This window comes from Copadichromis virginalis, linkage group LG19 (genome assembly GCF_057382275.1).
Source record: "Copadichromis virginalis isolate Kocher_CV1m ecotype Utaka linkage group LG19, C_Virginalis_male_GT1.1, whole genome shotgun sequence".
In the NCBI taxonomy this organism is placed as follows: domain Eukaryota; kingdom Metazoa; phylum Chordata; class Actinopteri; order Cichliformes; family Cichlidae; genus Copadichromis; species Copadichromis virginalis.
In genome coordinates, this window is record NC_140636.1 from 10,711,423 (window position 1) to 10,734,941 (window position 23,519).

General features: G+C 41.8%; 1 protein-coding gene across 2 annotated transcripts; it reads right to left on the bottom strand.

The window, feature by feature from the left end:
• Positions 1–304: 304 nt before the first annotated feature.
• LOC146685563 (tumor necrosis factor alpha-induced protein 2-like) lies at positions 305–22,866 on the bottom strand. Of its 2 annotated transcripts, XM_085440534.1 has the most exons (15): positions 22,705–22,866; positions 21,728–21,929; positions 19,932–20,042; positions 17,693–17,797; positions 17,099–17,173; positions 16,202–16,838; positions 15,837–15,948; positions 13,535–13,657; positions 6,464–6,558; positions 6,256–6,348; positions 6,030–6,153; positions 5,809–5,928; positions 5,538–5,693; positions 4,808–4,929; positions 305–2,583 (listed from the first exon to the last, which is right to left on the bottom strand). In XM_085440534.1, the coding sequence occupies exons 2-15, from the start codon at positions 21,906–21,908 to the stop codon at positions 2,394–2,396; spliced, it is 2,244 nt and encodes a 747-aa protein (XP_085296660.1). In that variant the 5' UTR covers positions 21,909–21,929; positions 22,705–22,866; the 3' UTR covers positions 305–2,393. The 2 variants fall into 2 exon arrangements, with proteins under 2 accessions (XP_085296660.1, XP_085296663.1); XM_085440537.1 differs by lacking the exon at positions 17,099–17,173 and having other exon boundaries at positions 22,705–22,865.
• Between the last annotated feature and the right edge of the window lie 653 nt (positions 22,867–23,519).

The window sequence follows — 23,519 nt, forward strand, 5'->3', positions numbered from 1 at the left end:
ATACCTTTTTGAAAAAAAAGTAGAATTGGGTTTTTAAATAAGATGATAGAAATATGTGAGATTTGTTTCCAAGTGCTGTTTTTATGCGCATCATCATCATAATAATAATGATGATGATGATGATGATACTACACATAAGATTATACATTTATCTGAAAAATGAATTGACTTTGATGGTTATCTGTCTGGTTACCTTTACAAAATAACACACATGAGCAGATTAACATAATATATACGTTTGATGTGAAATATGTCACGTTTCTGTGTCTGATGTCAAACACAACAAATATGACAGGACAAAGGATAATATTTTAAAGAGTGTACTTTATTACTTCACTGTAAACACGATATTTCCATTTATTATTTATTCTTGTATAAATACAAAAATAAAGACTTATTCTATACTAACTTGCATAAACCAAGAAACAAACATAAATTATTGCAGAAATTCTGACTTTTTTCAGTGGTTGTGTACATTTTTTAAAAGCAGTACCTTATATTATAGTATAGTATTATTTACAACACTGAGAAAAACTAATAGATAATATCAAAATGAAAACTTCGCTATAAGGTTACATGTGAAACAATGTTCCAGTGCATCAGAGTATTATTTATCCATGTTGTTACAAGACGTCGGTTCTATTATTTCAGCAGTATCTAATACAGTAATAGAAGACTAGGAAACACTTCCAGCAGAGTTATTATTATCCAGGGTCATCAATGCTGTTTAGGTGTAAAGCCTGTGTGTCTGAGTCCACCATGACATAAAACTCTCATCTTGTGTCTTGTAAATACACAGAGTTTACAACAAGGTGCAAACATGAGGTTACACTGAAGAACAAGAAGGTCAGATTAGACTTTGCCAGAAAACATCTAACAGACGCACAGTTCTCGAAAAATTATATTTCAAAAGATGAAACCAAGATTAACTTGTATCAGAACCATGGGAAGAGAAAATCAGGAGGAGAGAGCATGTGACCGATTTCACGACCACATTATCTGTGAAACATGGGGAGACAATGAGCCTCATTTACTAATATTTGCCTGGAAATATTTTTACCCTGTGCAGAAATCAAACGCAAAATCCCATTTGTGAAACGTGCATGCCAGCCTATTTTATTGTCACCACGGTGCATATGTTAGTAAATCAGAAGCATCCGGAACAAACATGCACATTTCCTCGTCCCCATTTCTCTGTGTACAAAACTATGTTTACGTCCAAGTGAAGCAGAGCACGTGGTGACGATGTTTTAAGAGAGAAGTCTGCACCTCTAAGACAAGAAATAAGGAGAAAGTTTAACTGTACAAAATGGAATAACAAATAACACATAAGTGATGATCTTTCAAAAATGATAAATAAGTAAATAAAAAGCAACACTTAGGCTGATTATCATTTCCCCTGAGACACAACAAAAAGTCTGAAAACTGGCTGCCAGTGTAACCCGACCACTGGTGTTGATTTAGATGTGACTGCTGATAGTAGCAGCAGGGGGGATTCGGAGGTGTACATGGATACATATTCAGCCAAATGCTGCAAAACTGACAGACTTTTTGATGTGATGTGAATACATTTCTCAAGTGTGTTATCATGTTTCATTATCATCTGTCACTGTCCTGTCCTCTAGCTTTTGTTTCCTGTGACCCTCATGTTTAATATAGATTTAGTATAGGGTCTCTGCTTCTGTTTCCTCTGTTCCCAGGTCTGTCTCGTTTCCATGTCTTAGTGTGTAGTCTGGATCATTGTGAACTGTCTCATGTTTTCTGTTTTACTTTGGCGAGTCTTGTGTCCTGTTTTCAGTGTTTTGCTTTCACGTTCTGTGAATATTTAGTGTGTTAACCTCTTTTCCTCGTCTGCATATCATCCCCCTGTTCATCTTTTCCTGCATTCCTCTACCTGTGTTGCCAGTTTTCAGGTTTCCTCATTCTTTGTTTCAGGTTTCATGTTAGCTTCTCCCAGTGTAGGTTTTGTTAGTACCCCTCGCTAGTGACTGTTCCCCTCACTAGTTGCTTTTCAAGTGCTAATAAAGGCTCGTCTTCAATTTAAACATTCTCCTGCATCTATTTTGTCTGCGTTTGGGTCCACATCTCTTGTCTCCACACGGTTTGCCTCACAAATCGTGACATCGTCTGTTAGAGACAAATCTAACATATTAAAAGATACAGAGTCATTAAATTCTAAAGTACTGTAGCATCATGCAAAGGGCACATTTCACAATACAACACAAAATGCAAAAATGCAGAGAGGAAAGACTATCTCCTGCAATCTGGTCACATGTGGTCACACACAGTGTGATGTTTGTTATAGTACCTGTAACATTAGAATCAGGCTTGCCCATGGCAGCCACTTTGTACATCCTTACTGACAGACTGAAAGCACTGGAATTCAACTCATCTTATCCACTGCATGATGTAATACATGTTGGAAATGAAGGGCTCATCATTACAACATTGGAGAAAAACCTCCGGGTTTCACCACCAGTATAGCTTTCTTTTAGTGTGTCCAGCACAGTGGATGTGATGGTATTCATGTCGGCTTGGGAGAGGTTTGTTTTGAGTTTGAGCAGAGCCGAAACATGTTCTTCACTGTTGGTGACAGAAAGAAGAAAAGGTTATTAAAAAAAAGAAAAAAGATGTGACCTAATGATTATGTTTATATGCTGTTTATCATTACAAAACTAGAGACTCTGAAGTAAGACTATCAGTGGAAGTACATCAAATAATAAGTCTGAGCACTTTGTCAGTTCACTGGTGAGTTGACTTGCTTACTGTTTATGAAAATGTAAGAATTCCATGAGATGCAAGCAAATAACTGTTGTTTTCTGCCAAGCTTAGTTTATATGATTATATATGCACCATGAATGATATTAACAAGGATTGATGATTGATAAATGATATTAACAATGTGAATAAGAAAAATGTCAATACAAAGGTTACAAGTTTAATTCATTTCTTTAAACTTGTAGTCCAAGACTGCAGGTCTCAAATCAAACAGCTGATTTCCTGATCTGCATTATTGAACCTGTTATGTCTTTTTCAGTTTTCTGCCCCTGACACACATCCTTCCTGCAAACACTAACAGCTGTCAGTAACGCGTCACCACACCAATTTAAAGTACTGAAAAAGTGGAGGTGGAAAATGTGTCCATTTCCAATTCAGTTCAATTACATTTTATTTATACAGCACCAAATCACAACAACAAGGCTCTATGCTGTTGTAATTAAACATTTCTGTTTTAAATACATGGTAGGTGAAACTACTATTGGTGACACTGATATGTGCCTAAATTTACATGAATCTCCCAGTTTACACAATCACAGTCAGCTGATGCAGACACGCACAAACAAAACTTGATTCTAACAGAGAACATAGCGTTTATTATGGCTGAACGAGCAGTACAAAAATAAAAGTGTAAAAACTATTTGAAGCTAAACAAAAGCCTAAATTGGATAAAACTAGAAAGAAAACATAAAATATCCTAAACATGAAAAAAAAAACTTAAAATGTGACAACTTGGTACGAATACATGAAAACATGAAACCCTGGAAACCTGGCATGGCATGACATGGCCAGATCACAGACGATTGGATGAGGAATGAATGAAAACACACAGATTAATGCACACAGGAGGTGATCAGGGGAAGTGCAAACACTTGGGAAACAGCTGATTAGAATGAACATAATGACACCACAGGGGAAGTAAAACTAAACACAATGAACATGGCACACCAGACCTCTACAAAATAAAACAGGAAACATAACGCAGACGTGGCACACGCTTGACAACATGAAACACGCAGACATGAAAACACATGACAGACTAAGACACGCGGACTCAACGTGAAGAACTGATGAGGAACACTATAAATACACACATAGGAAAAAACTGGAGATGAGGCAGCCGTAACCAAGCACAGAACATGATGGCTGCAGAAAAACACATGACGGATGGAAAGGGTCATGAGGGAAAACATGTAAACAAGAGGAGAAGACGGGAGACAAAGACATTACTGAAACACATGAAGGGCACGGGAGACATAAACACAAGAAGCGAAGACACAAGGGGAATCTAACAGAAAATAAACTAGAACTGGGCAACCTAGGCAACCTAAAATAGATGAGCTAAAGATAACTACATGAACTTAAACATAAACCATAAACATCAAAATATATTAAAATTCAAAATGCTGGGCCAAATGACCCCAGATCGTGACATACACTAGTTTTACCAAATAACTCCCCATAAAATTACTCACTTCTGTGGTGCTGATACTTTCAGACACACAGTCAGTCTTTATATGAGTGCTATCAACAGCAGTGATTATGTCCCCTGATTCTCTTTCTCCTTTTCCTTTAAGGTTAGAAATAAGACAAGAACGAGACAGTTTGGTTTCCGGTGCCACATTTGGAAGAAATCTCTCCTTTCACTCTAATTAACAGCATTATTGACTTCATCTACACACAGCTGCTGCTGCTTCTCTCAGGCCTGCATGTTTTATTTAGCTTTCAGTTTCTCATATTAGTTTCCATGAATGTCGCTCATCCTGCTGACAAGAAACATCTGAAACCAATTAAGATGTTTGGCTCAGTCTGCTTCCTGTTTTCCCTCAGCTCTCTCTGAAAAGTACGATTGTTTATCCTGACCTAATGTCTCACAAACCTCTTATCATGATATAGTTCTGTCCTTATTGTTTATGTTACAGTTGATGCAACAGGCCCAAAAAAGGAGAGCACATTATGTTTTGCGTGAGTTATACTCTGTATGTTTCTGTATTAAAGTAAATAATGTCTGAGTCAATTCAAAAGTTACCTGAGGTCGGGATAAGCAGATCCCAGTGAAACGATTTGCATCTGTATGGCAGGAATACCTTGGAGTTTTAGCACTTCTGCGATGTTGGTCAGGATTTCCTTTAACCAGTCTTGTTCGGATCCCTGTGAAGACAAATCAGTGACGTCAGTTTAGTCTGCAAGTTTCCCAAAACTCTAATGTGTGTAAGATATTAATTTCTGAGTTACACATTTTTAAATTTATACATTTATCTTCCCAAGATTTATAAATGTATCTTTTTTTGACAGGGGTTTATATGCAGAAAGTGGAAAAAAGTGGGAGTGAGGGGAACAGAATAATAAATAAGGACAGCACATTGTTGAACATTGTTTCTGCAGTCTAAAGTGATTACCAGACTTCTATAGAAATCATGCCTTTGACTCATAATGTGACTTACATATAGACCATTTGGTCCATCACTTTCTATAGGTCACACTTTTGTTCCTAAGGAATGAGTCCATTGGTTTTCCATTGAGTGTATTATGTCCAGCCTTGGAGGGTCACATTTTAGCCAACTCCTCTGAACAGCCTTTTCAATTTTACAAATCTTTTTAATCAAATTATTTTTAATCAAAACTTCCAAACCAAATAAATGTGAAATGCAGCTGATTCTTATACTTATTCTTATTTTTTCCACAGCTTAGCAGAAATCTGATCACTTTTGGGTTTTATTCATGTCTCAGCTAAAGTGTGCAGTGAAGGTGAGTCTCACCATTCTGGCAAACAGCTCGTGCAGTCTCTCTGCATTTTCTTTCACAGTCTCGTAAGCCTTCTCCTGCTTTTTGGTGTTCTTTAATTTGACTTTTCCTTTCAGGAGCCTTCGGACATATTCCACTGTCACTTCCTGCTGAAGCTGACCAATCAGCTCCTGAATTTAGCCCAAGTATATAAGTAGTCAGAGCACATCATAATCCTTTTACTTAAACATTAGCAATGAAGGCAATAATGGCCATTCAATCCGAAACAAAGTTTCCTCCTTTTACCTGGTAAGAGGACTGACTGGAACCCTGAAGTTCTTGAAGCTCGTCTTCAGTGCTGTTCAGCAGCTTCTCAAACGTGTTCTTCTTCAGCCAGTCACTGGTTCCCAGTTTCTGGTAGTGTGGCTGTGTGAGGAACAAATAACCAAGTTTTTTAAACCTTTGATTAAGACATGTTAGGATTTAATTCTGAGGATTATTGATATCTGCAGTTGTAAAGAACTTACTTTGAGGATCTTGCGCACAGGAGTTAATAAATAAGTGTGGGCAGACTGTTTCATCTCAGTCAGGATCGGCAAACATTTTTTCTGCACATCCTCTGGGAACAGATCGTGCTTCTCAAAGAAGTCCCTTTAGACAGACCACACAGGACACATTAGCTCACAGTGAAGTATTCTCCTTTTATGATGAAGTTAAAATCTGAATTTCCATCTAACTGGATCAGAAACAAACCTGAACTGTTCGACACAGCTGAGGTTTGCCTTTATGAAAGCTTTGCTGTGCGGTTTGTTCTGCCTTATGATGTCTTCATGAAACTCTTTATACCTGCAGAAGATTAAGAACAGCTTTCACTTTTATTATCTTGTTATTACCAAACGTAAAACTAAAATGTATTTTCAAATTTAAATATTTAAAAGACAGCCTTGTGAAGCCTTGTTACCTCTGCATGAAGTCTGTCAGGTTGGATGTTATTTCCTGGGCCTTGTGTCGGTCTCTTACAGTTATATGTGCTGATGTCACGATGCCGTTGATAAACTGAAGACAAATGTATTGACAAATCAGTGTCAGTTTCAAGCTCCCACTGTCATGACCCTGTGCCTTCTCGGCTGACTCTGTATGGCTACAAGTGTTTTTGTTGTGCTGCATCTCTCTCTCTCCCCTGCACTGCGCTCTACCGGGGCGGAGTCATGACGGCTCCAGCCCCTGGCTCGGACACCTGCAAGCAATCATCACTCACTTCTTAAGGCGGCTGCTGAGAGTGCTTCCTCGCTGGATTATTGTGTAACACTCGTCAGTGTCATCACCTATCTGAGCCTTTTTCTGAGTTTCTGTCGTGCCACTACTTACCTGCCTTTCCTCTCTGTGCCAGGATTCTCGCCAGCCTGAGGACCGCCGTTGGTGAGCTAAAGCCGGAGTCCGAGCTACCTGAGCTTCAGTGGATTTTGTACATAGCCCTCTTCTTCCCGTGCCTGTGCTTCCCGGAGACCCTCTTCCTGTGCCCCCTCACCTGTATATATTCGCACCTGGTGTCTGTGTGTGTAAATAAAACGTGAACTTTAGTGACGGTCTGACTCCGAGTCCCTCCTGAGCCTGACAGAATAATCCAGCCATCGCTATGGACTCAGCAGACCCAGCCGCGGCAGCGACAGCCCCCATGTCTCTGGAGGAGCTTCTGCACCGACACGAACAAATGCTAGTACGGCTCAGCGGAGACGTGGCGTCTCTAACTCAGGCCTTCGCCCAACGGATTCCACTGGCCGACGATCAGCCTCCTGCGGCTCCTCCCCAGGTAACACACGCTCCTGCCGTCACTGCAGCAGCCACAGCTACTCAGGCGGCTAGCGCGGTGGCTTCAGTTGCCTCCGCGGTTTCACTGGATAAGCTTTTACCCTCACCTGAGGCTTTTTCTGGGGAGATGGGAAAATGTGCGGGATTTTTGTTGCAGTGTTCCATGCAGTTTCAATTACTGCCTCATGTTTTTGTTTCTGACGGGGTTAAGATCGCTTACGTCACCCAGCTCCTACGTGATCGAGCCCTGGCCTGGGCGCAGGCCCAGCTACAGGCTTGCCCCGGAATGTCTTATGATGACTTCCTGTCTCGCTTCAAGTCGGTGTTTGATAAAGGCTCTAGTACGGAGGCTGCTGGCTATCGTTTGATTAATCTGAAGCAAGGTAGGCGAAGCATGGCTGACTTTTCTGTTGATTTCTGGACTCTAGCTGCACAGACCAAATGGGGACCTGAGGCCCTGAAGACCACTCTGTTAAATAATATCCGCGAAGAGCTCAAGGATGAGATAATGATGCGGGAGCTTCCTGCTTCTCTAAATGCTTTGATGTCCCTGTGTATTCAGGTGGATGATCGCCTGCGGGCGCGCTCACGAAGAGCTCTGGCGCGAAGCCCCTGGCTTCTCGGGAGCCCCAACCCGACGCACGGGAGGCTAGAGCTTTTGGAACTGAGGAGGAGGTACCCATGCAGCTGGGACGTTCTCGACTCACCCCTGCGGAGCGACAACGCCGGTTTTCCGCGGGTGAGTGTTTGTATTGCGGCCGCAAGGGGCATTACATCTCTGCCTGCCCGGCGCTGGCAAAAGGAGGCGCCCGCCAGTAATTGAGAGGGTACTGGTGGGCGACCTGTCCAGCAACAAGCCTCTTCCCCGTCTCTTGCTGCCTGCAAAACTCACCCGTTGTCCCATTCCCTCTCTGTGTTAATTGACTCTGGTGCAGAACAGAATTTCATTGATGCGTCGCTAGTCTCCAAGCTCAACATTGGCACACAGCCACTGCCTCATCCTCTCCGCGTGTCCGCCCTGTCCGGTCACCGGTTGCCTGACATAACACACGTCACCCTACCCGTCACACTCACTCTCTCCGGTAACCACGTTGAGAACGTTTGTTTCTGTGTGTTTAAGGCTCCAGTAACCCCGCTTGTACTAGGTTATCCATGGCTTTCACAACACAACCCACACATCGACTGGAGGAAAGAGCAAGTTATGGGGTGGGGTGTGGGCTGCCACATGACCTGCCTTCGGGCCGCCACGCCATCTGCTCCCTCTTCCCCCCCCGGGAAGCCTTCAAAGTCACCGGAGCTGTCTTCGGTTCCCTCCGTCTATCATGACCTCGCAGCAGTTTTTAGTAAGGATGAGGCGGGCTCGCTTCCACCACACCGGCCCTATGACTGTGCCATTGATCTTCTCCCTGGGGCGCCTCTCCCCTCTGGCCGCCTCTACAGCCTCACACAGCCCGAAAGGGAAACCATGGAGAGATACGTCAACGACTCTCTGGCTGCTGGGTTAATTCGCCCGTCATCCTCCCCCGTGGGGGCAGGATTCTTCTTTGTTGCAAAAAAAGACAAGACGCTCCGGCCATGTATTGATTACCGCGGCCTCAACAAGATCACTGTAAAGAACAAGTACCCTCTTCCCCTCCTTAATTCTGCTTTCGAACTACTCCAGGGGGCCACGGTGTTCAGCAAACTAGACCTACGAAACGCTTACCACCTGGTGAGAATCCGGGAAGGAGATGAGTGGAAGACCGCTTTCAACACGCATATTGGACACTATGAGTATCTCGTCATGCCCTTTGGCTTAACCAATGCGCCCGCGGTCTTCCAGGCCCTTGTTAACGATGTTCTGAGGGATTTTATTAATCGATGTGCTTTTGTGTACCTTGATGATATTCTCATTTTCTCTAAGTCCCAGGCGGAGCACGAGAGTCACGTGAGGCAGGTCCTGCAGCGCCTCCTGGAGAACCGGTTGTTCGTGAAAGCGGAGAAATGTGAATTTCACGTTGACACGGTGGCCTTCCTTGGCTATATCATCTCTCAGGGGGATCTCAAACCGGACCCCGAGAAGGTCCGGGCCGTGGTGGACTGGCCTCAACCGCCGAACCGCCAGCAACTCCGACGGTTCCTAGGATTCGCCAACTTCCACCGACGCTTCATAAAGGACTACAGTAAGATCGCCTCACCTCTCACTGCGCTTACCTCTCCCAAAGTTCCTTTTCAGTGGGACCTCTCTGCTCAGGAGGCCTTTTCCCTACTAAAGGAGAAGTTCACTACCGCCCCCATCCTCCGTCAGCCCAACCTCAGGCAACCGTTCGTGGTGGAGGTGGATGCTTCGGACTCTGGAGTGGGAGCAGTTCTGTCTCAACGATTTGAAGGTACGCTCCATCCCTGTGCATTCTTTTCTCGTCGTCTCTCACCCGCAGAACAGAACTACGGCATCGGTGATCGGGAGCTGCTAGCGGTCAAACTGGCCCTGGAGGAGTGGAGGCACTGGCTTGAGGGCGCGGAACACCCGTTCATCGTGTGGACCGACCATAAGAACCTTGAGTACATCCGGTCCGCCAAACGCCTAAATTCACGACAAGCCAGGTGGGCCCTCTTCTTCACAAGATTCAATTTCACCATCACTTACAGACCAGGGTCGCGCAACGTGAAGCCCGATGCACTCTCCCGTCAGTTTTCCAGTAAGGAAGGAGACTCCGATCCAGAACCGATTCTTCCAGCTACCTGTGTTGTTGGAGCTGTCACATGGGAGATCGAAGCTCTCGTGCGCGAGGCCCAGGATACTGACCCCGACCCGGGGACGGGCCCCCCTGGTCGGTTGTTTGTCCCTGCTGCTGTCCGACCTCAGGTACTCCACTGGGGCCACACTGCCCGGTTCACCTGTCATCCAGGAGCCCGCCGCACCATCACCTTCCTCCAGCGGTTTTTCTGGTGGCCCACCTTGGACAAGGACGCCAGGGAGTACGTTATGGCGTGCGCCACGTGTGCCCGGAACAAACGTCCCAACCGACCACCCGCCGGGCTTCTTCAACCACTCCCCACGCCAGGACGGCCATGGTCTCACATAGCGCTGGACTTCGTTACGGGGCTCCCACCGTCATCCGATAACACCACCATCCTCACTATTGTTGACCGTTTTTCTAAGTCGGCTCATTTCATCGCCCTCCCCAAGCTCCCTACAGCCCTGGAGACCGCCCAGCTGCTCACCACCCACGTCTTCCGGCTTCATGGCATTCCGATGGACATCGTTTCTGACCGGGGACCCCAATTTACCTCTCGGGTTTGGAAGGAGTTCTGCATGCAGATCGGCGCCACGGTCAGTCTCTCTTCGGGCTTCCACCCTCAGAGCAATGGACAGGCCGAGCGTACCAACCAAGAGCTCGAAGCGGCACTCCGCTGTGTCGTCTCTCTCAACCAGGCCACTTGGAGCGAGCAGCTCCCCTGGATTGAGTACGCCCACAACTGCCTGACCTCTTCAGCCACTGGACTGTCGCCGTTCGAAGCCTCATTGGGCTACCAACCACCCCTGTTCCCGGCCGTGGAGGGTGAGCATGCCGTCCCATCAGTACAACATCATTTCCGCAGGTGCCGCCGGGCCTGGCGGTCCACCCGAGCCGCTCTGCTCGGGTGGACGGCGGAGCGCAATAAAGAGATCGCTGACCGCCACCGGATCCCTGCGCCTGCCTATACAGTTGGGCAACAGGTATGGCTCTCCTCACGCTTTGTTCCCCTTCGTGCAGAGTCGAAGAAACTTTCCCCGGCTTTCATCGGTCCGTTCGAGATTGAGGCCCTGGTCAATCCGGTATCCGTCCGTCTGAAGCTGCCTCGCAATATGCGTATCCATAATGTTTTCCATGTCTCCCAGGTCAAGCCCGTGCTCTCCAGCCCGTTGTGCCCTCCTTCCGGGCCCCCTCCGCCCGCCCGGCTCGTGGATGGGCAGGAAGTGTTTAACATCACCCGCATTATGGACTCTCGGCGGCGGGGGCGGGGCGTCCAGTACCTGGTGGACTGGGAGGGCTACGGGCCAGAGGAACGTTCCTGGGTGCCCCGGTCGGCGGTTCTGGCTCCTGGTCTGCTCCGCGAGTTTCACCGGCGGCATCCGGGTAAGCCGGGTGGGTCGCCGAGGGGCTCCCGTTGAGGGGGGGGTACTGTCATGACCCTGTGCCTTCTCGGCTGACTCTGTATGGCTACAAGTGTTTTTGTTGTGCTGCATCTCTCTCTCTCCCCTGCACTGCGCTCTACCGGGGCGGAGTCATGACGGCTCCAGCCCCTGGCTCGGACACCTGCAAGCAATCATCACTCACTTCTTAAGGCGGCTGCTGAGAGTGCTTCCTCGCTGGATTATTGTGTAACACTCGTCAGTGTCATCACCTATCTGAGCCTTTTTCTGAGTTTCTGTCGTGCCACTACTTACCTGCCTTTCCTCTCTGTGCCAGGATTCTCGCCAGCCTGAGGACCGCCGTTGGTGAGCTAAAGCCGGAGTCCGAGCTACCTGAGCTTCAGTGGATTTTGTACATAGCCCTCTTCTTCTCGTGCCTGTGCTTCCCGGAGACCCTCTTCCTGTGCCCCCTCACCTGTATATATTCGCACCTGGTGTCTGTGTGTGTAAATAAAACGTGAACTTTAGTGACGGTCTGACTCCGAGTCCCTCCTGAGCCTGACACCCAAAGCATAATTTTCAGATCCAGTTAAGCACCAGGAACCAAACCCAGTGCTTTACAATGTTAGTGACAAACCCAAGTGATTAAACTACAGAATCATGGGAGGGTTTGAAACTGTGACTCTGATCTGACAGTAAATGAGTTTCTATAAATGACTGTCTTTTCCTTGTTTGTTAGTCTTTTTCTCAAAGTTTCTCAAAGTCTTTTTCAGTTTGGTTAATATGTGCATCAGGCTGAAAATATTTGTCAGCACTATTTTGGAAAGTTCTAAAGTGGATAACAGAGTAAATGTCATTTTGCACATTTTGTTCTCCTATGATCAAAACAAGGTTCTGTCAATATTTCACCACAACATTTTTTTATTGCACAGTTCTGACATAGCAAAGTTTTCAAAGCTTCTCATCATGGTCAACAATTAGAAGTCAACCAATCCAAAACCAGAGATGGCTAGTAACGCGTTACAAGTAACGTGTTACTGTAATCCGATTACTTTTTTCAAGTAACAAGTAAAGTAAGGGTTTACTATTGCAAAAAAGGTAATTTGATTACTGTTACTTTCCCATAAGCACGCTGCGTTACTGCGTTACTTAAACCATGATTTTTTTGCGAGAGTGTCTCATGACAATGATGTAAGCGAGTGCGACGTTCGTGGCAACAGCTGCGTGCAGATCAACAATGGATAATATAAGGAGGGTGGGAGAGAGTATGAGCGTGCAGCGTTAAAAGCGTGGAAGTACTGACCTTACTTTGAGTTTGATTCCGTAAAAAGTGACAAAAACATTAGTGTCCACTGTTCACTGCGTGGGAAGAAAACTTCTTTTTACAGCGAAAAAAAACCCTAAACATACGAGCAAGCACCGACAGTACGCTGCCATGGGAATGTGGAACTCCCAAATCCTTCCACTGACCGCTACGACACACCTGCACCAGGGCAAACCTCCACCTGCCCCACTCCTGCTATACAGGTGAAAATAGAGCAACAGGACCGCTGAGTCTTTGATTATTTTTTTTTTTCTGCTGTGTTTTATGTGCATTTATTTGAAAGACTGAGTGTAAACACAAAAACCTATTTTATTTTATGTGCTGGAATGTGCAGAAAATAGGTTTAAATGTTAAACTAATTTCTTCCAGTCAGAGAATGTTGCATATAAATTAATTGTTTGCTTGATGCATAAAGTTAAAAGATTAATACTGATAAAACTAATTTCAAAAAGACACTTTTCCATTTGATTACATTTTGTACAGTATGCTGGATTATGCAGAAAAAATAGAATTGGGCTGAAAGATCTATCGCTTTATCACCTATTCAGGTTGTAAATCATTTTTTTAAAGTAACTAAGTAACTGATTACTTTTGAAAATAAGTAATCAGTAAAGTAATGGGATTACTTTTGGGGGGAAGTAATTACTAATTAGTTACTGATTACTTTTGTCAAGTAACTTGACCAACACTGTCCAAGACTCACTGTAAGGACCCTTAAAGCAGGCCAACACTTTATATTAATACATTTTTATAAAAGCATAAATTTCAGCCTCTTTTATATCAAGTTGTTGCAGCAAATCTACCTGGATGACATCATAGGCCACAGGACTGACGTAGCAACCATCATCTCTTGTCGGCTCCTTTCCTTGATCCCACTCTTTCTTTGCTTCATCCATCACTCGGTCAATATAAATCATCAGGTCGCTCTAAACACACAACAACACACAGCTGTCACTTTTAAACCGCTTTCATGTGTAAAGATTTAATTACTGACAGTAATAATTACATCTAGAGTTGGCACGATACCACTTTTTTATGTCCGATGTCATAAATTTGGATCTGATAAAGTGTATTTTATCATTGATAAAACTGTCTTTTTAATATCTTATACGTTCATACTCAAGTTTTACAAAACAAAACACTAAAGTTATTCTATCATACTTGTATGCAAAAAATACACTGCACCCAAAATATTTTGCAGTTCAGCAATACTAATCTTTTTATTTAAACTTTTAGCAGAACTTTAAATCTAAGTATTTAAATTAATATTCAAAAAGTAATTTAAAATGTAATTTTATGCACATTTCAAAAACTCTTTGGTTCTGAAATAAAAGTAGTGCAACATCAGCACAAAATAATGTTTATATTCAACAACAAAAAAAAACAGGTTGTATAATGGACCCTTTTATGCTTAAAGCTGAACATAAATAGACATCCAGAGTGGAAAGCAGTGCAAACAGATGCAAACACGGCTTCATCACACACATCTTTTATCAAGATGGATGTCAGTGTAAGCTGTTTGTGTCACATTTAACCTGAGACTGAATTTTGTGTAATTTCTATACAAAACTTAAAACACATATGAAAAAAAGTGTTTTCTTAATTTTTTTTTGAACCACGAAACTGTTTCGCTTGCAACACTGCTGTTTGATGAAATGCTGGTTTGGAAGCACATAGTGAGGCTCCCGATGCTCCAAATGTTTTCAGTGTGAAGTAACTCCAGACCACTGACAGGTCTCGCACATAACTTCCGTTCTAACCAGCAGAGATGGGCAGTAACGCGTTATTTGTAACGCGTTACTGTAATCCGATTACTTTTTTAAAGTAACGAGTAAAGTAAGGGATTACTATTGCAAAAACGGTAATTAGATTACCTTTACTTTTCCGTAGGAACGCTGCGTTACTGCGTTACTAAAACCGTGAATCTTTTGCGAGAATGTCTCACGACAGTGACGTAAGCCAGTGCTCCGTTAGTGACAACAGCTGTGTGCAGATCAACAGTGGATCACATATCGAGTGCAGAGAGAGTATGAGCGTGCAGCGTTTAAAGTGTGGAAGTACTGACCTTACTTTGAGTTTGATTCCATAAAAAGTGACAAAAACATTAGTGTCCGCTGTGCGTGGGAAGAAAACTTCTTTTTACAGCGAAAAAAACCCTAAACTTCCAAGCAAGCACCGAGTAGCTACGATGTAATGGGAAACTCACAGAACTGCCATATCCTTCCACTGACCGCAGCACACCTGCACCAGGGTAAACCTCCGCCTACCCAACTCCTGCTTTACAGGTGAAAATAGAGCAACAGGACCGCTGAGTCTTTGACTTTATTTATTTTCTGCTGTGTTTTACTTGCATCTATTTGAAAGACTGAGTGTAAACACACAAAATATTTTATTTTATGTGCTGGAATGTGCAGAAAATAGGTTTAAATGTTAAACTAATTTCTTCCAGTCAGAGAATGTTGCATATAATTAAATTTTTGCTTGATGCATAAAGTTAAAAGATTAAAACTAATAAAACAAGTTAAAAAGAGACTTTTCCATTTGATTACATTTTGTATGATGGATTATGTAGAAAAAGTAGAACTGGGCTGAAAGCTCTATCGCTTTATCACCTCTTCAGGTTGTAAATCGTGTTTTTAAAAAGTAACTAAGTAACTAAGTAATTAATTACTTTTGAAAATAAGTAATCAGTAAAGTAACGGGATTACTTTTTGGGGGAGGTAATCAGTAATTAGTTACTGATTACTTTTTTCAAGTAACTTGACCAACACTGCTAACCAGTGACGCATACTGCTCCAACGTGCTAAAGTACTAAGCTGGGTTACGCCATGTCCCAAGTTTTGTGAGGTGCTTTTGTGATAGTTAATAGATCGGATTACACTTTTTATTTCTCAATATCCGATCCAGTAATTTAGGTCAGGATCGGACCGATACTGATACTGTATATCAGATTGGTCCATCCCTAATTACATCTACAATATTATGTATAAGAAAAATATCCGTTAAAACCAGCAACTCTTTGATGCTGCATTTACACATCTCACTTTAAGCCCTGCAATGACCATACTGATTAACTGGATACACGCCTCAGATACACTGTGTTACCTGTTGTTTGCTGAGGTACTGCTCCTCCAGAGGTTTCAGTAACTCGTCAGGAAGCAGCTTTCCCAGCGCTTCAGTATTGATATTACTGGCCAGCTCAGGTTTTTCAAGGATTCTGGTACACAGAGCAGATAACACATGAGTTTCTATAAACAACCCAAGTTGTGTTTAGTCTACAAAAATGGCATTTTATTTAGCACATTAAGAAAACAAGAAATTAGCAGTCATATTTGTATTATTATTCACTATCTGTAATTGCTCAGGTATTTATTCTTCTAAAAACAATGAAGGACCTCACACTGACAGACATCCTCATGTTTAGTCACAGAAAGATGCTGCTTCAAACAATAATTGAACTGGTGGCTTACCCTGGATAAAACTCCTTCACCCATCGCAGGAGGAAGCTGCAGTCCTTGTCATCCAGAACAAAGTCTGCAATCTTTTTGAGTCTTGCGCTGAAATTTTGATGGTACTGTCTTGCATAAAAGTTACAGATGTCCATCTCTGGTGGGTAGCAGTTCTTCACAACCTCCACCACCCACTGCAGGTCCTCCTTCAGCTGCCTGCCCATGGAGTGGATGTCTGCCTCTATAGATGACTGGTTCACCTGATCACCGATGGGGCTTGATGGATTATCCATACGCCCATTTACTAATTTTTGAAGCACTTCATCATGGTGTTTCTTCCACTCGCTGGGCCTCCAGGCTGGTGGAGTTTGAGGATTTTGTCTCCACAGCTGGTCCTGCTCTTCCTCAAGGTTGATGGCTTTCACCGCAGATGTCAAAGCAGACACCTCTTCCTCAGTGCTGAGAGAAAGACTCTGCTGTAGAATCTGCCATACATGCTCTTCAAGGGCTTTATGGTCTGCAGCAAGCTTTTCTACCGCTTCCTTGTTAGCCTCAGCCTCAGCTGTCTCCCAAAACAGATGTTTCTCCCTGTCTATCAGTTGCTGAGTGGCCTCACAAAAGGCTTGCATTTCAAGGTATTCCTCAAACGTAGGTTTCACTGGTGGACAAAAAGAAAGACAAAGCTTTGAATTTCTTTTAGATTACCAGTACTATTTTATAAATGAATCACCCAGGCTCTCTGGGGTTCTCTTGGTATTTAACACTAAACATCTAAATAAATCTTCCTAAACAGTGAAATGAATGCTGCACATGTACTATATACACATAATTAAATATCATGAAAATAATTGTAATTAAACTTATGCAAAGGATAGTAACATGGGATTCAACAAATAAAAAAATATTTGTACTTCCCACCTTCCATTGAGGAGCGCCTATCCTCGTGTCCTTTCCGTCTAAAAGAAAACTCTCTCTTAACAGTATTATTGGGATCTGAAAGAAAAAAGCACACAGTTTAATGAAGTTTGAATAACAGACTGCAGACATGATTTCAATGTTTTGTTTTTTCCCACGTTCCACAGACAAGCATCAACAGTGCTTTCTGTTGTAAACTCAATGCAAAAAAATTGTTGTTATTTTTTTGCCCACTATTGTCATTGTAGCTGTGGCAGGCATGAAGGAGGTGGACCCAAGTGCAGAACTCAAACATGAAGGATGAACTAAAAGTTAATATTTTGTTGTTCCACAATTGTACTGTGGAAATTTGGACCTCTGACTTTTATAACTATTTGAATACATGTCCAATGTTCCCGAATACATTTCTTTTTTTTTTTTAGAAAAGTTTCTCTTGAAATTTATTGCTCAACATTTAAAATCTTGCTAAACAGTGAAATGAATGCTGCACATGTACTATATGCACATAATTAAAAATAATAAAAATAATTATAATGAAACTTTTGTCAAGTATATTAAAATGAGGTTCAGCAAATAAAAAATATTTGTACTTCCCACCTTTTTCCTCGATCGAGGGGGGTTTATCCTCGTCCTTTTTCCATCTAAAGTAAAAAGATTCTCTCACTCTCTTAACAGTATTATCAAAAGTGGACGTAGTGGGATCTGAAACAGAAAAGCACACAGTTTATTGTAGTTTCAATAACAGACTGCAGGCATCATTTCTGTTTTTGATGGTGTCCAAAGTGTCACACATAATTGAATACAAGCATTTAATAATATGGCCAATTTCACATGTGCTTTTATTGTAAAGAAACCATTTTTCCTGTGTCAGTGCTGTTACAGTCCCGGGTGTTACCCTGTGTTTTGTGTTTAATTTCTATTTCTTGATTATTGGTTATTCATGGTTTTGTTCTCTTGATGTTATTTGTTGTTCTGGCTTCTAGTTTAAGTCAGTGCCTGCCACACAGCACGTCATGACAACTGAATTGCTACTGTGACTGAATATTTATATTTATTTACTCTATAGAGGACATGGTTAAGATATCAATTACATCCTGGAAATATTCTATAACTGCAAAAATTTGCCATTTTGCATACTTTAAATATGCTCTTAACGCCTGGATTATTGCCCAGGTTAAAAAATGTTATTTGACGGCATCAGATCAGGATTCAGGAAACAGACACGAGCAGATACTTCAGAATTCATATGAATCAGCATATGTCCTCATCTGCACCTCTCATATGAGAAGACTCAAGCACCCAAGCCTCAGTCCTTGGACCAGTTTTCTTTAGGCCATCTAACTAATTGTTTTAATGGACTTTCTTACCACTGCTATGTAGATTACACAGTTTTACTTTTATGTCAAGCCCAACAACCTTAACAGCCTTTCCTGCCGCAGTGACAGCTTCTCTGCCATTACTAATTGGATGCAGTCAAATTTACTTCATCTCAATTGCAGTAAAACTGAGGTTCTAGTACTTGGCCCAGGCAGTTTCTGTAAGGAGATGAGTCAGTACCTCGGCCCCTTCACTAATGACTTCTAAAACTAAAAACCTTGCTATAATTTTTGACCAACACCTGAATTTTGAAACTCATATCTCAAAGTTCACCCAAACTTGGTTCCTTCACCTCAATATATTGCAAAATTCTGTTACTAACACAATGACAGGGCACTGCTTATACAGCAAAGCTTCTGAAACCTGATCTCTGCAGCCGACCTTTCCGCCCCGTTTAAGGGGATCTTGTAACTCTGACTTTAAAACCAAAGATAATTGTGCTTTTGAGGTTGTTGCGCCCAAACTGTAGAATAATCTTCTTCACTCAATCAGGTCTGCTGACTCTGTTTGTTTTTTTAATGACTCCTGAAAACTCAATTTTATAGATTAGGGTTACCTTAATCTTTTTCCTTTTAAATCCGGCCATAGTATATGGCCAAACATAATCAATGATCCTACAAACTGGCAATGTAGAGATTGCACTACATCTTCACTGTCCACTTGTCTAAGCAAGGGCTCCCTGGAGCATCTGCAGATTGTCCAAAATGCTGCATCAAGGCTTCTGACCAAAACATCTAAGTACTCTCATGTGACACCGTTGCTAATGCAGCTCAATTGGCTCTCTGTTGAATTCAGAGTCCATTTTAAATTTCTGGTTCTGCCCTTTAAAGTTCTTCATCGAAAAGCACCAGCCATCACTGAACTTTTACAGCCCTATGCCCTTAGGAGGTCCCTGAGATCATATGATCAGGGCCTACTTGTTATTCAGCATACAAGGCTGAAAACCAAGGGAGACAGAGTTTTTGCGACTGTGGAACTCTCTTCCTCGGAGTTTAAGATCTGTGGACTCAGTGGTCTCTTTTAAAAAACAACTAAAAACACATCTTTTTAGAACTGCATTTTGTTAACTTTTGTCTGTTTCTGTTTTATACTTTGTCATCTCTTTGTGAAGCACTTTGTGATCTTTTTATCTAGAAAGGTGCTATATAAATAAAAATGTATTTATTTATTATTAATAGTGCAGCACACAATGACAAAACGACCTGGCTAGCATGCATACAGTCCTAAACTCACCATCTCTGGAATAAATATAAGGAATCAGGCCTTGTCACTCAACATCAGATCTGGGCCTCGAAAATGCACTTGTTCAAATGCAACAAATGCAGTTTGGAGCCAGATGCAACAATCTGATGGAAACCCTACAACATGAGGTGGAGGCTTTTCCTTTTTTTGGCAAATTAGTGCCAATGGTTTCATTTGGCACGAGAAATGATCTAGTATTAAAGTTTAGAAGTTTCACCTGTGTTTGATCGTGTTAGAGGTCTGGATTTGTGAGGAGGAACATCTAACTCATCATCCTCTTTTTTCTGGTTGTTGTTCGGAGAGGTGGATGCAGAGCCAGCATTCAGACCTGACAGCGAGGGAAGAAGAGCACATTAGTAAAACAGCTAAACTGACTCTTTAGTTTCAAAAACACATTTGTCTTTGTGGTGTCACAGCGATTCAAAACCAACTATCTGAAGTTTATTTTCCTTTACGTGGGCGTTTGTGTGTCCATGGCTTTGACATTGCTTTGTATTATGCAAACTGAAGAATGCAAAGTTTAAGTCATGTTGGATACAGAACAGGCTGGTGCAGCACAACGCCAGCACCTAAAAGTGAAACTGATCGGCAGAATCTTGAAAAACAGGCTGACCTCATTTCTGATCAGATGATGCTTTAGAGTTAATCACATGACTTGTGGTAAATTACCTAATATGTACAACTGAAATGTATAACTGTATCTTTGATAGAGGCTGAAAAGCTTTGCATCGGAAATTAAACACTGGGTAAAATTCTGCTGTAGTGTGTTTATGTTCCAGTATGATTTATCTTAAATGGAGTTGTTTTGATTTGGTGCTTTTCCTGTATGACATTATCAGTCCCCCATCACTGTGGAGGAATTTTGCCCCAGTCTTCTTCACAATGATGCTCTCTACAGGTCCTGCCACAGGATTCAATTCAGATTGACTTTTTCTGGGACAATTCAAGTCATTGATTTTTGTTTTCTTTCACTATTCTGTTGTAGATTTGCTGCAGTGCATGAGTTCATTGTCCTGTTGCATAGCAGAGAGATCGTCTCACATACAGAGGAGTTCATGTGTCCTGTGGCTGGCAAACAAGCGCAAGCCCTCACCTCAAAGAACAGCAGAGGACAGACCATTAAAGTGGCTCCTTCCACCCTCTTGCACAGGCTGAAAAGTCTTATTGTAACACAAATTTTGATATGCTCTACTGCAAAAAGAATTGGACAATGTTTTATGGTTTATGCTGTGTTTTTATTCTACAGGCTACACAAAAATCAGGGAAAACCCAGAGGAAGCTTCTCTGCTTTCCTTCATTTAGCAAACAAACATAACAGACATATTCTGACAAGTTTTATAAGTCTTTTTGTGCTTTGTTTGATGTTTTTACCTCTGCTGAGGATATTATTAGGATTTTATGTGTGTCTGAAACTTTGTAGGTCTAGTGTGCATTTTTTTTCTTACTGCCAGTGTTTGTACTGACAATATAGAGTTATACAGGTATAAAGAGCATCTTAGGGAGACAGGGGTGCACAAATCTGCAAAAACATGGAACAATTTCACTACAATGTTCCTCAATGTGAAGTTGTAAAGACTTTGAATATCTCATCATCTACACTACATCATCAAAAGCTTTAAAGAATCTGGAAAAATCTTTTACCGTGAGGCACCAGGCCAAAACTAATAGATCCCTGTGATTATCGGGCCATTGGGGAGCACTGCATTATAAACAGGTGTGATTCTGTCACAGTCACACTGTACGACATCAGGAACACTTCCTGAAATCACTGTTTGTGAACACAGTTCACCGTGACGTCCTGAAATGCAAGTTAAAGCTCTGTGGCACAAAGAAGAAGCCAAATGTGAACATGATCGTCATTTAAAATAAACTGGGACACGATGTAAAACTGTTGGTTGGTCAGATGAAACATGGACGCTCAGACCTCTAGACTAAACAAGAGAAAGACCATCTAGCTTGCCATCAGTGCTTATATTTGACAGCAGATTTTATGAAGACCCCAACGGTACTCACTGGGTGACGGAGGTTGTGGTGAAGCCGCAGAGTCTGAGTTCTTTGCGGGTGCATGTAATTTGAATTTCTTGCCACCAAGTGACGTATTCTTCCATGTTGGACGCCGGAAGCTTGTAAGCTTCGCAATCATGCCGTTCTTCTTGCTGGGGTTCTCAGTGGACTTGTCCATCATGTGTGACATTTTATTTCATTATCTACCCAACTGTGAGAAAGAATACAAAATAAATGTTTAAAGACAAATTATGTTAAACTTAAAGTAACCAGTCTGTTTTGAAAATGTAAGGAGGAGAACAGGAGCACAAATGTTCATGTTAAAATGTAGGCACTAAAAGTAAAAAGTAATAAATACTCAAATAAAGTAATGAAGTATTTGTATTTCATTACCTCCTATCCCTCGATTTTAATAATAATTATAGTAATTTGTGAGAAAGTGTCTTGATGAATAAAATCCTGTACATTCACACCTACTTTATCCCCAACAGCACATTTATAGCACTTTATATAGAACAAGTTTATTCACAAACCAATTCACTGTGGCTTTCATCAGGATCATCATAAAACTATATTAGAGCTAACATTTTATATAGATAGATTACAGTAGAAAAACACAGAACAATCTGTTGTTTGTAATTTGGCAGCATTTTCTCTCATCTCTTCGGTCCTTGACTTTGAAATACTGATCGTTTTCAAGGTCTGGGAAAACTTCCATTTGTCCAGATTTCTAAATATTTCAAAGACATGCTGCAAACCATGATAAAAATATACCCTGTTTTCAGCTAATAGCTCTTTGGGAATTACCTTGTTGGTACAAAACTGCTAGTTTATCGGTCGTGTAGTAATACTAAATATATATATATATATATATATTTTTAAGTCTAAATCCGTGGAAACAAACTACAAAAATAATTTAATAGCTAAAGAGTTTAATCCGTGTATAGCTAGTTAAGAGAGTAAAGAGAAAAAAAAGGTGTGCTTACCTCCGGACACAGGTAATAGAAAATCCCGCAGTTTCTTCTCGCCTCACCTACTTTCGTTTTCTAATTCAGGTCTGGCCAGTGGGGGGAGGGAGCGAGGGATTAATGAGCAGGCGCAAAAGACAGCCTGTCACTTTCCCATAAACGGCACGACTTCCAGCCATCCTATCGAAACTGGTATGGGAATTCGGGCTCTTTTTGGAGAACCGGATCTTTTAGCTCGACTCACTAAAAAAGAGCCGGTTCTCCGACTCCCAACCGAATCTTCAGGTTGTTTTGCTGCTTTAATTAATTTATAATATTAACAACAATATAAAATTATGCACAAACAGAATTACTAATGTAAAAAAAAAACGTGGTTTTATTTATATATGCTTATATATACGTATTTAAGGGGGTCCCTAGAGACAAAACACATACAAACTCCAAAACACATTTCTAGCATTAACCCTTTAAGACCTACCATAGAACCAAGTCCGCCAGAGCTTATATTATATTTTTACATGCTGTGGAGCCATTTTTGGGAGCATTTCAAGTTGCTATACATCAATACAACCATTATAGCCCAGATTTTAATAATATGTATTCATTAAGTGCATAGTAATTACATAAATTGCAAAAAAGTGCAATAAACTACAAAAAAATTGAAAATCGTTTTTGATTTTTTAACATATATTTGTAGTTAGAGAAATTTAAGAGTCTTATCCCTCAAAACTGTAAATACAAAAAAGTTGCACAAAATAGTTTCCCACCACAGGAAATTTATTTTGAGTGTCTTCATAGTTTTATTTTTGAAATACACCAATTTTTATACACTG

Excerpts from the sequence above, each read along its gene's own strand:
- LOC146685563 (XM_085440534.1), bottom strand. The coding sequence starts at position 21,908 with ATGTCACACATGATGGACAAGTCCACTGAGAACCCCAGCAAGAAGAAC. Across the intron at positions 17,798-19,931 it reads TCTAACACGATCAAACACAG|ATCCCACTACGTCCACTTTT; the intron begins GTGAAACTTCTA and ends TTTCTGTTTCAG. Across the intron at positions 16,839-17,098 it reads TAGGCGCTCCTCAATGGAAG|TGAAACCTACGTTTGAGGAA; the intron begins GTGGGAAGTACA and ends TTTGTCCACCAG.